Below are 15,807 nucleotides of genomic sequence, written 5' to 3'. Positions count from 1 at the left end.
CCTAACCGTGTAAGTTTAGGAATTGCAAATATGTATCTAATCTAATGGCTTAAATGCAATCTTATAAATAAATATGCATAAATAATATTGCAATAAGAAATAAGTATTCATATTTAAAATGATTTGTGCCAAAAAAACAATATTTTCGTACGTGTTTCATAGATTGTTGTTGCGATGGATGTTAATAGGGATGGAATTATGTAAAAAAGTTGCGGGATTTTTTTTCATGCTTTTATAAAATCTGCATTGCTCAAGTGAAACTGCTTGATACAATTATAAATGGAATTGAGAATGATTTACTTGTGATAATTGTTTTAGATTTTCGCATAATTCCGTCTCTATCACTATTATTATCTATGTAAAATTCATTAATTCATTCAGTCAAAAATCATTCAATTTTGAAATATTTATAATCTGCGTTCACTTTTAGAAAATGAGTGTTTATAAAATGTACTGTGAAATACTATTCAATACATAACTATATACTTTATCTAAGGCTGTTATCAACTCTGCGTCCATATCAAGTCTCATATCTCAAGATACCGCTTCAAAAACAAGATGGCCTAACAAAGTATTTATTTAGATGTATGTACCCGTTAGCGTTAATCGTTTTGGAGTAAATTATTATACAATAAAACATTATTGCTGTATAAGTTGTTTATTTAAAATACATTCCATATAAAATACTTCACAATTCATGCCATATAAATACAAATATAAGACTCATTAGACAGTCTTCACTGACAGTGTAAATATGATAAAATACTTAAAAACTAACAGCCATAACAATGTGGATACATCCTGTGTATCGGCATTGTGGCTTGCTTACAACTAAGAGAATCATTTGCAATGTAGACTAACGGCCTTTGCCTTTTATAAAATGCCAATATAAGCCGTTCATGCAATTACACTTATACAAATGCAAAACTTATATTAATTGTATATAATAGGTATATAATGATTAATTTTGCGAATGCTCCGCGGATTTCGCCTCCGGAGTGGATTTCACCTTGTTAGTGGTGGTGGGGGCGGACTCGCAGGTGTTGTGGGAGGGCTCCGGGCCGGAGGGGGAGGGCTCCGCGTTGTTCTGCTGCGGAGGCACCTGCTCCTCGCGCTGCTGCTGGCTCGTCACCTTGGCGAGGTGCAGGGCGGCTAGCAACGCTGTCACATAGCGACGCACGTCTAGTTCTATGCCTGCGACGAAAGTAATAATACATTGTAAACGTGAATGAATGTGTAATTATTCCATTGCCATCATAGATAAAGTACATGCCTCTAATTTACTTAAATTATTTTTTGATTAAACTAGAATATTAATTATTTTGAATTCCAAACATATAGTTTGAACTTTAAATTATTGTCAAAAGCTTAATTCCATTAACACCGGTTGGCCTTAAATATAATGTGTCTATAAAGCAATTTTTAATATTAAACATTTGCAATGCTAGTTTGACGTCACCAGTCATATTCGCCTAAAACCTTCCGTCCGATATCTATTTCTAGTTTTCATACAAAGCCTTACAAAAACTCCTTGTTATTCCCTAGGTGGTTTTAAGTGTAAGTAATATTTACCAGTTTGTCTAAGTTCGTTGATCTTGTAAGCGAGGTTGGCCCACACCCTTCTCGCGGCGACGGCGCTGAGTCTGCCAACAGTTTGCACCGTGTGCAGCGCCGGGTCCGCCGTCGACGGGGTGATGTCGGCTGGGGACAAATGAAGTTCGTCAACGCAACTATATAGTAGTAATTACTCCTTAGGAATCGCTAAGCTGAAGTGCAGATAAACGGGACATTTATAGTGACGTGGAGAGACGTGGTATAGCGGCTAGACTGACAGTCACGTAATGGTATCCAAGAAATGGTTAAAGAATTAGAGACAGAACACCAGGGCGATGGTCAGATGACATTGAGGTATACTAGTAAGCAATGGATGAGGCTCGCCCATAATCGGTAACAGCAGCGTGGTTGAGAAGAGAGCTATTACCAGCCATGGGTGGATAGTGGCTGATTAGCAGTAATAATATAATCATTAATCATCTACGTGGTAGTTTCCAGTTCTATAAACCAGTACGGTGACTGGTCTTTCATGCGTTTGGTGCGAGCTTCGACTCAAACCTTGGCAGACACAGGGCACTAAGATGACCAGACTGGGTGTTGTGGTGTCAATGCATCCCTAATTACGGCACTACTAAAGAGAAAAATCAGTGCTATAACCCATAATTCCTCTATACTCACTTGATTGCTCCTCAGTGACACCGACAGGCGGCAGGTAATGATCTAGCAGCTGCATGGCGTAGGTGGCGCCGGAGTCGACGCCGTGCATCGCCTTCTGTCCGTACGCTGTCGAGAGCAGCGCGTTCGCTTTGGCCCACGATAATTCCTTCAGCGACTTGACGCGTTCCTCTGCCGCGACGCGCGCTCCGTAAACCTATAACAAAGTAATTTATATAGCTTAGGGCTTTCAGAGAAGCCAATCTACACTATTTTAGAACAAAGAACCCTCTTCTGTCTGTCTGTGATTTTCTCAAATTCTACTAGACGGATATTTATGAAATTTTGTATGGAGATAGTTTAAGACCCTGGGAAAGTTATCAGCTACTTTATATCCTGGGAAAATATATAGCGGGATTTTTACCCCGCAAAACTCCGTCACGCGTGCGAAGCCGCGAGCAAAAGCTAGTTAGGAGCTGTTCAAGTATTACGTAACGCAATTTTTTAAGACTTTTGACCCCCCCCCCCCCCCATTCCTCCATGTAACGTTTTCCTGTACACCCCCGACCCCTTCAAAAAGTTATGTAACTCTAAAATTACATTTTTTTTCGCAAAGTACCGGAAAATCGCTAAAATACCTTTGAAATTTAAATAAAAAATCCAATATTACATAACGCGTTGTATGAAAATTTCACTGAAGATAACGCTACACGGCCATTATGAACTTACACTGTCATAGAAAATAAATAAGGGACCTGAGGTGTCGTCAATTGGAAAACATAAATTATTGTGTGAAAACAAAATGCCTATTTGTAGTTTATAATATGCTATTATAAACTACAAATAGGCATTTTGCTTTTTCTAAATAGGCATTAGACTGCCTCGGTGGCGTAGTTGTATTGCATGTCCGGTACAATAGCGCTCTGAGGTCCTGGGTTGGAATCCCGGGTCGGGCAAAGTGATATTTGGGTTTTTCTGCTCAGTATCAGCCCGGAGTCTGGAATTTGTGCCCGATATGGCGATAGGCTCGCCCCCTATCACATCATGGGACGGAACATACTTGGCGAAAAGTGGGTGCCCTAGTTGCGCCTCTGCATACCCCTTCGGGGATAAAATGCGTGATGTTATGTATGTATGTAATATGCTATTACAAAGCATGTTTCATAGCTATTACTTGTTTACCTTTAAGCAGCTATAAAATATTGCCGTGTGCACACCTTACTACGCTCTTTTGCAAATGATTACCTATAATGAGTGTTAATTAGTAACGCAAACGGAATACAAATAGAAATTTGCATTTGACTGAAATAATACATTTGCCCAGTATTGAAAGAAAACAGAAAGAAAATATATGCGTTTAATTTAACGAAATATAGATATATATTTAAATAGTTTCGTAGTAAGTACCTATATGATATTTGATATACATATTTAAAATTACATAAATGCATCATGCAGCTAAATAACAGTAACAAAAACATGTTCAACTCCGCAAGTTATAGAAGGGTTAATTCACCTATACTATAACATCATCACCATAAAGCTAGTGTGAGAGATAGCGATAATTCTACTTTCAAACATACTAGATACAAAATGATACCGACATTCGACAAATTAGGTTCAAGATCGTTTATTCGCACGAATGCCTACATACCGCGAAATTACCATTCTACCTACGGCTTCTTGTAACGCGACCTATATGAATTCTTATTTGTATATAATTTGAATTACTTGTATATTCCACAGCAAGGCAAATGCCTCTTCTAGTACGGAATTTGTGTCAATTATAATCAAAAAATTCTCTAGTAATTTTCAGTGATGTTTCTTTTATTGCTTTGAATGACGAGACGAGCTTGCCTTTCGCCTGATGGTAAGTTATACGACCGCCCATAACCAGTAGAAACACCATCCAACACCTTGAGTTGCAAAGTATTTTTTTGTATTCCACTGCGCTCGCCATCCTGAGACATGAGATGTTGAGTCTTATTATGTCCAGTAGTTACACTGGCTACAATGTCCTTTGAACCGAACAGTGACTACACACTGCTGCTTGGCGGTAGAAATATTGCGGTGGTACCCAGGCGGACTCTCACATATGAGAGACCTGCCATCAATGCGTGATGTCACGATAACTCTATTTATTAGGCCAAGGGCATAATGTAAGGTTTCAGATTAGATTACAAAAGATTATGTTTGGACTGATTTCATGCCCCGATATGAACAGATATTAGTAAGAAATATAAAGTTAACGAACTGAAGGGATAACAGGAATACCCGTGAAATAAGTATAACAAGATTCTATAACATATATAATAAATGATAACTTCCTTCTATACATGTAGATATACATATTTACATGTTCCATAAACCAAATTTCCAAACAGATAACGACAAAACAATTTCATAATACATTAACTTTTGTTCCAAAAGTACACTGATAACAAAAAAATTACCCGTTCAACATTACCACACAAAAATAACAGCAAAAGATAACCTAAATCAATAAGATAACTTTTGCATTATCATTTTTTTTCATGTTGAACATGTGACCTATCACCTAGGCATTAAGGTCGCATACATCCTATTACTAACAGGATGTTATTAGAGGTAAAGCTACAATCCGGTTCGGCGATCAACTCTTATCACGATGATAACTGCTATCAATTCGAGGAGACTAACCATAGAGCTTATAATCGTGTAGCTTGCCATAGACGGGCTCTATATCAAAATTTATTGGTTGTTCTTCAGTGCAGTGCGAACTTTTGAGCGACCGCTTAGTGTAATGTAGGTATGGGCCAAGAGGGCCCCAAAGCACGGGGGCCCCGTAAAACTAAAACGGCTGATAGAGTGGAAGCTACGTCCAAATAATTTCACGAAACAAAGATTAGCGGCCCCGACGGATATCCTACTCTAAAAGGGAGATACAATTTTAGAGCTCGAGTACAAAGCTGACTAGCGGATCCAACTGTAAATTTAAACTGTCCAGGGACCCACCCGAAAGCACAAAAAAATTACATAAATATTGGTGCAACGGTTTAGGAGTTCAGTTAGATACACACGTACAAAATTATTTTTTTTTATATTTATCGAAAATAAAAAAGTTACCTGCTAAATTCACATTGCATTAAACGCGCGAAGTTAAAAGAGTCGTTAACTTTTTTTATTTTCCTACTTTCTGCACAATTCCCTCCATTTTTCTTTCCGTAAAAACCTTCTCCAAAGTACGTATAATAAGACTTAAAAAATATTATGAAAAAAAAATAGAGAGTCATTTATAATATATGTATAATATGTGTATTATAGATTGCTAGGATAAAGACTAGCGAAAAATGAATATGAAATTTCCAAATAATTACAGAAAATCTGTAGTAAAAAAAAAACTAAACCTATTTATGCAATGCAATGGTTTATAAGTCATAAAAACGTCCACTACTTTTATCAAACAAAGCAATTTCCAATAAGTACATCGAAGCAAAAAGTTTATCAATAATAAAATTAATTAAGTAGTATATTTATGCGACCGATAAGTCCATATCACTTAGCAAAAAAGCTTATGATACGCAAGGCTATTATCAGAAGTTTCCAGTAACGACCGGAGCGGAATGACAACTCGGTGCACTGTGATAATGTAATGAGGAACATCCCGTTACAGGAGCGTGCTCAAGGGTCACGCGGGAGTCATATCCTGCGAAATTATGTCTACAATATCGATTGGAGTTGGAGACAGCCAACTAGATTCAAGTTGTGTCTCAATATTAGGCAATCACAACGGCCCTATGTCTACGTAGTGCGAAGGCTGCCATGCCGTCAGCACTGAGAAACAGACTTGTTATCACAGCAAGGATAGAGGTTAGATAAATGACGTCTATGAATAAGGGGGTAGTAATATGTTTGATTTTCACCTACCACTAACACACCTAATAACTGACGTCGACCTCACCAATGAGTTATCTATGATATTGAGGTAAACCCCTTGAACTCATAAACAGCATACAAGTTACACGCGAGTTTGAAAACGATATATTGACCCAATAAATATCAACTAACTCCGCACCTGTATAATCGCGACTTAGTTATGTAGGTACAAATTACATTCATAGTCACAGTGGGCAGTAGTGTGGCAGAACGAGACAAAACGACTGTGCGGCCAGTACCATAGGTCTGTAACGTAGACATTCTCTATGCCAAGGCGTGCATAATCGCTTTAACTCTCTCACACTTTTCTATCGTAATTCGGTCGATGAAATCCACAATCTAATTGATTTAAGTCTTGTATTATTTAAATAATTAACTATTTAAAAGTTTTGCGCCCTGTTAACCTATTTAAATAATACATAATTATGTATGTATGTTAATAATCCGCCTTCCGCACCGATGTTTGCAACTATTACATTCGTCGGTAACATTTCCCGTTCAAGTGTCATTTGAGCGACCTTCAGACGTCGCCTGGGGCTTCGTAAACAACGCACTAGCCCAGAGTCCGTGAGCTATGGCACGTAGCTACGTAATATCAACACAGGGTTTGAATCAAAGTTCAAGCGATCAGTTTAGATTGACTGCTGTTAGGCCTAGGCATGTTTTGAATGTAGCACTCGTGTTTCATATCACGATCATCCTAATGGAAACTTTTGAAGTATAGTACAGTAAAAATGTGCGTAGTGTAAATTATACTCTATGTTTCTCATTATAGAGATAATGTTGCCTTTTCGACGTTTACCATATTTAATAAAAGAAAAGGAAATTGGGGCAACGATCCCGTTTTCTGCACAGTATAAACTCATATGCATTCAAGTCTGAGGGAAATGCTGAAACATATTTTTAGTAACTCTATTTATACTGGTTACAGTGCACTTCACAAACCTGACGTTTTATAAACGTTATTTGACAGCGTTTCGTAAACATTAACCGCGGGAACGTAAAATCATTCTTATGTATGGACGAAAAACAAACACGTCACAAAGAAAGCTAAGCCGGATTTACCTTCCCAATCTGAATTACACGTTACAGGCATTGAGATTATCGAAGCCTTGCACCGTATCTAACAGCCGATTAACAATAATCTCACCTTGTTGACATGCGGCGATATTCTAGAAAGCACTGCTTGTTTGGTAGTCTCGACGATGACCTTTGGTTGCTCGGTGACGAGCGGCACGCGACGCTCCAGCTGGTCGATGGCGGCGGCGACCTTTGCATCACCGACTGCTAGTGGTGCGGACACGTAGGGAGCCGCTGTGGATGCCGCCAGCACTACTCCCGCTTCGGCGGTGGACAGCGCCCATTCCAGAAGCGAGTGTGCTCCTGATTAAATGAAATTTCATATTGGAATTTTTCTAAGAGTGTGACGAGGCTGAGAAATGATTTTGTCAAGATGCATTCATTGTACTGAACCAGCCATGTTATTTCATGTTCATTATAATAACTTTATATTAGTTTCAATATAATGTATCTAACAATAGGACCTGTTCATTGTATAATGCTAACAATACTAAATGGAATATTATTTATAGCATTAGTATGCTTGTACTTGTACTATAGCTCAGGTATTCCTATTTGTACCAGTCAAACATACATTTTATTATACTTGTATTTTAATATACTTGTAATAATTTTGTCAGAATAAAAATAAGTTAACTATATTGTAATAGTAGTTTTACTTATATCACAATAACCCAAGGTTCTTATGTTTATGTACATAAATGCTATTTAAGAATTTGGTCCATACCCAATAAAAATATGACCCAGTAAGAATGTTATTAAATCAGTTAAACTATCACTGCTTAGCAAACAAAAGTATATTAGTAAAAAATGCTTGCTGAGCAATTTATATGTGTCAGCATTCTATAAGTAGTGCATCATTTATTATTCAAATAGAAACATAATTGAAATGTCTCATAGATGTATTTAAAGATATTATAATTAGTAAGCAAGTAAATATACACTTCCAAATAATAAGTGGATAACATGATTCAATTAGATATTATTAGCCCTACATGCCAAAACTATTACATAGCATTATTAATAGGATTGGTATTTCTTTAATAATAACTAAAATAATGGAATTTTTTAACTACTAATAATTTTTATAAATAATAATGAATTTTTATCAAAATTTTAACTTATTTAAATGCCACTCTAACTTTATATTTGTGATATAGCATTGTAAAAAAAAATATGATATAACTGACCTGCATGCAAATGCAATCTTAAGGAAAATAGCATTCAGTGCCTATTCTAGGCATCATGGCAGAATACAATAATAACATACTATTAATATTTATTACTATTTACAAAGTACATTCTGGGTGTACCCAGTACTGTAGTAGGCAACAACTGAGGAAGGAAGGAGAAGTGAGAACAATAATTCTTAAATTCTTATTACCCCAAGATAATTTAAAATTCCAGACTTGAGGAACCAGCTTGTCATGACTGTGACCACCAGGCTGACCATCACCTTGATTTATAGGCATCAGCAGTGAAGGGTCCATATAAGGCAATTCCTGCTGGCTTCCCTTTTACGTTAAATCTATTGTTAGATAGCAGACCACATTTATGCGTTTTAGTACCTATATGTTAAGTGGGGCTACCTTTTCGAGAAACCACCTTTCATCACTGATAGGCATTATAACAATTATATTTATACTGCTTTTCTTATTCTTACCTTTGACCTTAGAGTAGAATGCTCCAACATGTTCGACCGCTGCCCCCACAGTTGGGAAGGCCATGGCCTTCTGGACCGACTGTAGTTGTGGCAATGCTGCCGGTGCTTGACTCACTTCTGTTGCCATCTGAGGAAAGTGTCAAGATGGGTATCTCTGTCTTCATCGTAGGATTTACAGTTTTGATACTATTGGGAACATTGAGTATGCTATTGAAACATTACTGTGAAGTCTAAAATTTTTGTTCACAAAGGGCTAGTCAGAAGTGCAAGTACCCACATTTAAAGAGTAATTCCAACTACCTGTAGGGTTGAGGATGAGCCAAGAAAGTGGAACACTTCTAAGGATATTTAATTAATATTTTGAGTACACAACAAGGTATTATAAATATAGAAAAAAATATTAAACAACTTCTATAAAATTTTAAAAAAAATGTGGTTATGGAATAAATAAGCTTTAATGTTATAAATCAAATATGCTCAATCAACAGAGCTTGGTTTGTTACTTATTTAAAAATGGAAAGAAAAATTCTATTGAAAAAAAATATTGAAATTAAATCAGTTGCATGGATAGTGCATCTGAACAATAAACCAAAGAGCATTTATAATCCTACAGCTATAAACTGTGTACATACCATAAATAGGAATGGTTAATCTTTATGCCCAGCAAACGATATGAACTTCAATAGTGAGGGGCATATAAAATATTATGTAGGTAGGTACTACATTATTCTTAGAAATTATTCTAATTAGAATATTCAGTATGTAACAAATTTAATATCGTTACGGTTTATGATTATATTATATTATTATATTATTAATAATAAAATGGTACATTAATAAATATCTTTTATTGCTGAATAATAATCATGGGGGTAGTTTACCGAATAACGGAAAACTACATGAATAAAAAACAATATAAACCGGCTGTACTCTGTAGTTCGCCAAGAATGTACCCACAAAATAATGCCGTAATAACGATAATAAGTGAAACGGTTGCTCACTCTACATACTTTGCATTATTCAGTAACATTTAAAATACTATAATGTAACTAATAGAAATGTCGTAAAACTTACATTTGGATTTAAATTATATTCAACACAAAAATTGGTACTTTCTAATTTATTAACGCACTTTACGTATCAACTGCTCGCTAAGTTAACTGAACAGAACACTGGATGGGTAATGGTAAAACAAGTGTATTTTATATTTTGATATGAATCAACTTTCTTGGACTTTGGCCGAATGACGAAACAAACCAACAAAATTGTTTTGACTAGTGTAGTACACAGCACAGTCATCTCTTAGTCGATTCATTTTTAACGTAGTAATCGAAATAAACAATACGAGAAATAGGTACGAGATATAATTGTTTGTAATAGAACATGTAATTATTCAATTTTATCGAAGGTTAACGTATTATTCTAACATATAATCTATATTTTTATTGTAGCAAAATTAAGAAATCCCTAAAATATGAGTTTTTGCAGTTCCGCTTGCGCATTTGGGAATGTTTTCATCTCACATGGCAGGCAAAAACATTGTTTAGGTCATCATCAAGCAAAGCAAGATCATTAAAATTGTATAGTAAAACAAGGTTTTGTGTACTTTGTATTTTTGAATAGTGTGTCACGAATACGAAAATAAGTGAAAATTGAAAACCCTTGACAGACTGTAGACTGTAAAAAGCCGTATTTCTTGTAGTGATTGATAGAAATAAAATTGATTGTAAGTACAATTTTTATTACAATTATTCATAAAGCATAAATATTGAATAAATAAAAACTTGTCGTATTTAGGCGATTTCGCGATGTCAACTTTTTATGATATAACGATCATCACTAGATTTTTACATGAATTCTATATACGAATGTCATTCATTTCGCAAAGGAAAGAGATAAATATATACAATATTACATGAGATAAAAAGAGATAGTATGATGTTCTGAAAACTTCACGAATCGCGTCTTTTATAAAATATCCTGAAACAAAACCCATATAACTCCCCGCTTGATCCTGGTTAAAAGAAGAAAAGCAAACAACACAAAATACCTTTTTCTATTTTCTTGTTGATTAATACACCAATATTGGTGATGTTGGCCGAATAGATACAGTCGAATATTATTATGTGGTTGGTTGTCAAATGCCACATAGCGAACATTGATTTGTGGAATGGGGCCAACACCTATACATTTATAAACAAACATTGGCCGGAGTGCATTTTTTTATTGGCGAATGATCGCATTTGGTATTAGTTTCGTGACTTGGTACAAGGTTTTTACATATATTTATTTTGTGAGATTAAATGTCGTGGAACAATGACGTCGTATTGGAATTTTTGGAACTGTACAGACGAGAACAACACTTATGGGACCCGAAACATCCTTTGCACAGAAATAGAAGTGAAAATAACGATGCATGGCTACGAATACAGTCGGCTTTGTCTGTCAACTTTTCTGTAGTAGATCTTAAGAAAAAGAAAGAATCGCTCATGACATCATTTAGAATGCATTTACATAAAAAGAAGAAATCTCACGATGGTTATTGTACAACTTGGTTCGCTTATCCTCTAATGGAGAGTTTTCTTGGCGGGAAATATGAATGCGACAGCACCAACCAATTGGAACAAGAGGTGAGTAAATTTGGATAAAGGTTGGAGCCAGTTTGATCCAATTACGTAACAACCAATGACTATATTTGACTTGGACATATCGTTTGTGTCACAAACATTCGTCAAATATGGATGGGATATTTTATGTTGGCTATTTTAATTACCGACCAGTTATCACTTTTAATGCTATGTGATAAAGTTACACTTATTAATTTTATTTTTTCAGTTTTACAATGCCGGTGGGTATACACCACAAAATAGCAATTTATTAGAGCACAATACAACCAAAATTATTGGCGTACTCGACAGAAAACAAAGCAAAAATATTTCGTCGAATGTTTCCAAGGGGAAAAAAGGCGGAAATAGCTCCGAGTACATTTATCCAAAAAAACAAATGGATAGTACAGTCAATTATTTACAATGCCCGACTGGGGAAAAGCGGGAAACGGACGAATATGAACTCTACGGACAATTATTAGCGAAGAAGTTGAAAAAATTAGACGAACACCAACGAGACATCGCGATGCACGAAATTGACAATATAATGTTTCGCGCCAAAATGCAGAGCGGTCCCACGCCGTCTCGAAGTTACTCGTCGTCGCCGTCACCGGTACCTAGAAAACTGAAATCTCCCATTTTTATTATAGCGCAGCAAAATAATCAACAGTACGAAGACGAGAACACGCCGTACCAAGACCACTTGCAGACGGAACCGACGTCATAGCATAGTATAGTACCTCTTTAGGTACGTGTACTGAACTTTATAGACATGTTATGCCTTGGATTTATCTACCAGTGTGTACGATTGGTAGATTTTGTTATATCAAATGGTGCTTATTATATTTTGTGCAATAAAGTAATTGATACGCCATTGATGGCGGTATTTTGGTTACGTAAATCTATTGTTGGTGCATTCAGTTTATTTCCTTTACTTCTTTCAAACTGAGAAGAGTACAGCACGCTATTTTGTTCTCCTAGATATTTTTTCTAATGATTGAATTCTGACTTGCGAAGTTGCCAAAAGACAGATACGTGAGTAGCGATGCAGGATGTTATAATAGCTACTGCTGTGTCGCTACAAACTTAGAACTTTAGAATAGAGCCGAGAGGTTCAGGACAAGGAACTTGCGGAGGGATTAGGCCATTTGCAGGCCATTTGCAGTCACGTATAGCTATCCGTCATCTGTAGCTGGCCTGAAGTAACATGAAGTCTTGTGTCCCTCTTTAGTTTAAAAAATAATGGCCTACGAAGCTTGTGGACATCTACAGCTTGGCTCTAATTTGTACTATATACTATATCAGAGGATTCAGGACTGAAAAAAAATATGTCGACGAGAAAAATAATGCGATTTTTTTAAACAGAATGTAGTAGAATGTTCATTACGAAATTCTGGCTACATATCGAACTAATAAAAATTCAAATTTTGAAATATTGAGGCGCTACGCGACTTGGCCGTCGTCAGTGCCACACTGCCGCAGACTGCAAACGCAGTAGATAATGTATAGTTTCTTTTAACTCTAAAGTCCTTTCACTTATAAAAACCTACACAATATTTCATGAGCTAGTAATGTTATAGGATTGGATTGGAGATCTCGCCAAAGTATTTGGCTGCACCTGGTGCTAAGTGAGATGAAGCCCAAAGAAAATAACCGGCACGGGACGAAGAATCCCTATACGGTTGATACAATTATACCGGCCTGCTAATCGATTCTGTAGGTTTTTTTTATTGTTTTGAATGAAGAGACGAGCTTGTGATTCGCCTGATGATAAGCGATACGCATAAACAGCAGAAACACCATCAAACACCTTGAATTACAAATTATTGTTTGGTATTCCACTACGCTGGCCATTCTGAGATATGAGATGTCTTATTATATCCAGTAGTTACACTGGCTATAATATCCTTCAAACGGGAGAAAAACAGTGACTACACGCTGCTGCTTGGCGGCACAAATAGACATTGCAGTGGAACCTACCCAGGCGGACTTTCGCATATGAGAGACCTACCACCAGTTATACCACCTACCACCACATCATATTATAGGTAAAACATATATAATAAAGGTAACCCAGGTCTAGTTATCTTTATAAACGATTTATCATTAAGACAATGTTGACATCACAAAAACAAACTAGACAATACCTATTGACTTTGTACTTTGACCAGACTCTATTACGCAATTTATAGCGTAAATTACAAGTATTTGTAATGACTCAAGCGGTCTTTGATCCTATAGTTATTATTGACGTGGCGTTCAACATAGCAACGTGATTAAACTTCAAAGTAGATAGTGTTTTACTGGTTGGAGACTTAATGAAACCCAATGTATCAGGATTGACTTTATTGTGTGCGCGATATCGGTCGTGGCATGAACGGAACAGGATGAGTGGCAACGACAGTGTTGCCGTCTTGAGGCATGACCATAGACCAACTTTACTTATTGTTGTCTATGTGACAGATAGTACGTCTACTTCAAATAGAGTATGAGTAAGAGTATGCACTGCCAATCTGGCGTGGTCGGCTCTACTGGGGTAATGCTAATGTTTCACTAGTGTCAATATTGTTGAAAACCGGACAGGTGGGAGTTGGATTCGCGCACCGAGGGTTTCGTACAATTGTAGGAAAGTTATCAAGGTATATAAGTTCAAACTCGACAAACTTAATTGTGCCGTTCGATTTCTAGACACAGTTATTGAACCAACCGCAAATAATAATCTTGTAATAGTACCTATATTGTTTTTTTGCTATAAAAATAGATACCTACATATTTACCTTTATATGTGCAGTAAGATATAGCTAGTTATAAAATTTCACGATACTAGGTCAACGAGAAATACCTTATAGATTTTGATTTCCTTGAAATCGCAATATATGTGAAAATATACCTACAACATAAACGGTCATATCTTTTGATCGTGTCGACTTACAACTTTGATTTTTACAGCTGAAAGAGACCGTAGAACCTAATATTAAATTATATATTTCAACTTGATACATCTATGCGTTCCTGAGAAGATTTTGACAGACAGGCGGCCAACTAAGTGATTCTATAAGCCATAAGAGTTCCTTTTCGGGTGGGAAATTTTTAAATAACTAAAAATTTATGGTTTCCCCCAATTTTTATCTGTGCTATAAGACGTTGCTTTGTAACAAATTTCAAGATTCTGAGTTCACTGTAGGTTTTGATTTCCTTGCGAGTTTCGAAAATTTGCGGCATAAACGGCTGTATCTTTTGATTGCGTTGGCTTAGAAGTTTGATGCTTTCGCAGTTCTAAAAGACAGTAGACCTGAGTATTTGATATAAATTTCAGCTTAACACCTCCACGCGTTCCTGAAAAAAGAGTCTTGACAGACGGACGGGCGCGGCGGACGGATAACAAAGTGATCCTATAAGAATCCGTTCCTATAAAAACCCTAAAAAAGATGCATTCTCAACATAATTCGCTTTATTTACTTCATTTTAATATAAACACAACTAATGTACCTATTGTCTCATTAGTTTATGATAGTACTTAACTAGGGTTATAAAACCGGCGTCATCCTGAGTTTGATTCTAAGTCGGGAAAATATTGAATTTTATTCGGGATATGTCCCGGATTGGGATTTAGTGCGCTGTGGAAATACCTCGATAGTAGCGCCACACAACAATCGAAAACTCGTTGACGAGCACTATGTACTCATCTAAGTATCTGTTCCATGATGATGCACCTTTACCAACCAAGTCGGGGATATAAACATTAATAATATCATCCTTCCATTATTCATATATATACTCTCGCATTGCTGAGTACGGGCCCTCTCTATTACTGAGAGAGCTTAGGCCTTAGTCCACCACAGTGGCTTAGTGCGGATTGGTAAACTTCAAACACCCTCAAAATTCGTGAAGAGACTTTAAGTATCAGGTATGCAGGTTTCCTCACGATGTTTTCGTTCACCGTTAAAACAAGCGATAATTCACAAAGAATACACAAAAGTCAGAGGTGTGTGCTCTTGCGCTTTGAACCTGCGGTCATTCGTTTCGGCAGTCCGTTCCACACCCAACTAGGCTATCGCCGCTTATAATATGGAAACATTGCGGTTTATTTATTAACAATGGAAAATGATCAAAAGTATGCAACTATCTGGCAAAATTTTAATTGCGTTTTAATAATATTGTTGTTTTCTTTACCTATTGGCATTGGGGCCTTGTATTACTATAACTACCCATTAATTGTAGGTACTACGTTACACGTATCTGACCAACCTTCCACAAACATCAATGCACCTTCGTTGCGCTATTGGTTCAATGATAAAAGAAGTATAGAGGATGGGTAATATGGTCACGTGACAT

At 36.4% G+C, this 15,807-nt stretch overlaps 2 protein-coding genes across 2 annotated transcripts; one reads left to right on the top strand and one right to left on the bottom strand.

Moving 5' to 3' along the window:
• Positions 1-639: 639 nt before the first annotated feature.
• On the bottom strand, positions 640-10,114 carry LOC115447549 (lipid storage droplets surface-binding protein 2). Its single transcript, XM_030174679.2, has 6 exons — positions 9,941-10,114; positions 8,867-8,993; positions 7,274-7,506; positions 2,233-2,425; positions 1,573-1,701; positions 640-1,194 (listed from the first exon to the last, which is right to left on the bottom strand). Exons 2-6 carry the CDS (start codon positions 8,991-8,993, stop codon positions 962-964), a joined length of 915 nt encoding a protein of 304 aa, XP_030030539.2. The 5' UTR covers positions 9,941-10,114; the 3' UTR covers positions 640-961.
• Positions 10,115-10,928: 814 nt separating this feature from the next.
• Positions 10,929-12,377, top strand: LOC119190115. The gene is made up of 2 exons (XM_037441178.1): positions 10,929-11,496; positions 11,702-12,377. The coding sequence occupies exons 1-2, from the start codon at positions 11,170-11,172 to the stop codon at positions 12,197-12,199; spliced, it is 825 nt and encodes a 274-aa protein (XP_037297075.1). The 5' UTR covers positions 10,929-11,169; the 3' UTR covers positions 12,200-12,377.
• Positions 12,378-15,807: the final 3,430 nt, after the last annotated feature.

Source organism: Manduca sexta, chromosome 21 (assembly GCF_014839805.1).
Source record: "Manduca sexta isolate Smith_Timp_Sample1 chromosome 21, JHU_Msex_v1.0, whole genome shotgun sequence".
NCBI classification, from domain to species: Eukaryota; Metazoa; Arthropoda; class Insecta; order Lepidoptera; family Sphingidae; genus Manduca; species Manduca sexta.
Note: the sequence above shows the minus strand (reverse complement) of the source record. Positions and strands in the feature narration are given on the sequence as shown.

Coding starts and splice junctions, on each gene's coding strand:
- LOC115447549 (XM_030174679.2), bottom strand. CDS start 8,993: ATGGCAACAGAAGTGAGTCAAGCACCGGCAGCATTGCCACAACTACAG. Junction 7,507..8,866: donor ATTCTACTCTAAGGTCAAAG/GTAAGAATAAGA, acceptor TCATTTAATCAG/GAGCACACTCGCTTCTGGAA. Junction 1,702..2,232: donor TGTCACTGAGGAGCAATCAA/GTGAGTATAGAG, acceptor ATTTGTCCCCAG/CCGACATCACCCCGTCGACG.
- LOC119190115 (XM_037441178.1), top strand. CDS start 11,170: ATGTCGTGGAACAATGACGTCGTATTGGAATTTTTGGAACTGTACAGA. Junction 11,497..11,701: donor CCAACCAATTGGAACAAGAG/GTGAGTAAATTT, acceptor TTATTTTTTCAG/TTTTACAATGCCGGTGGGTA.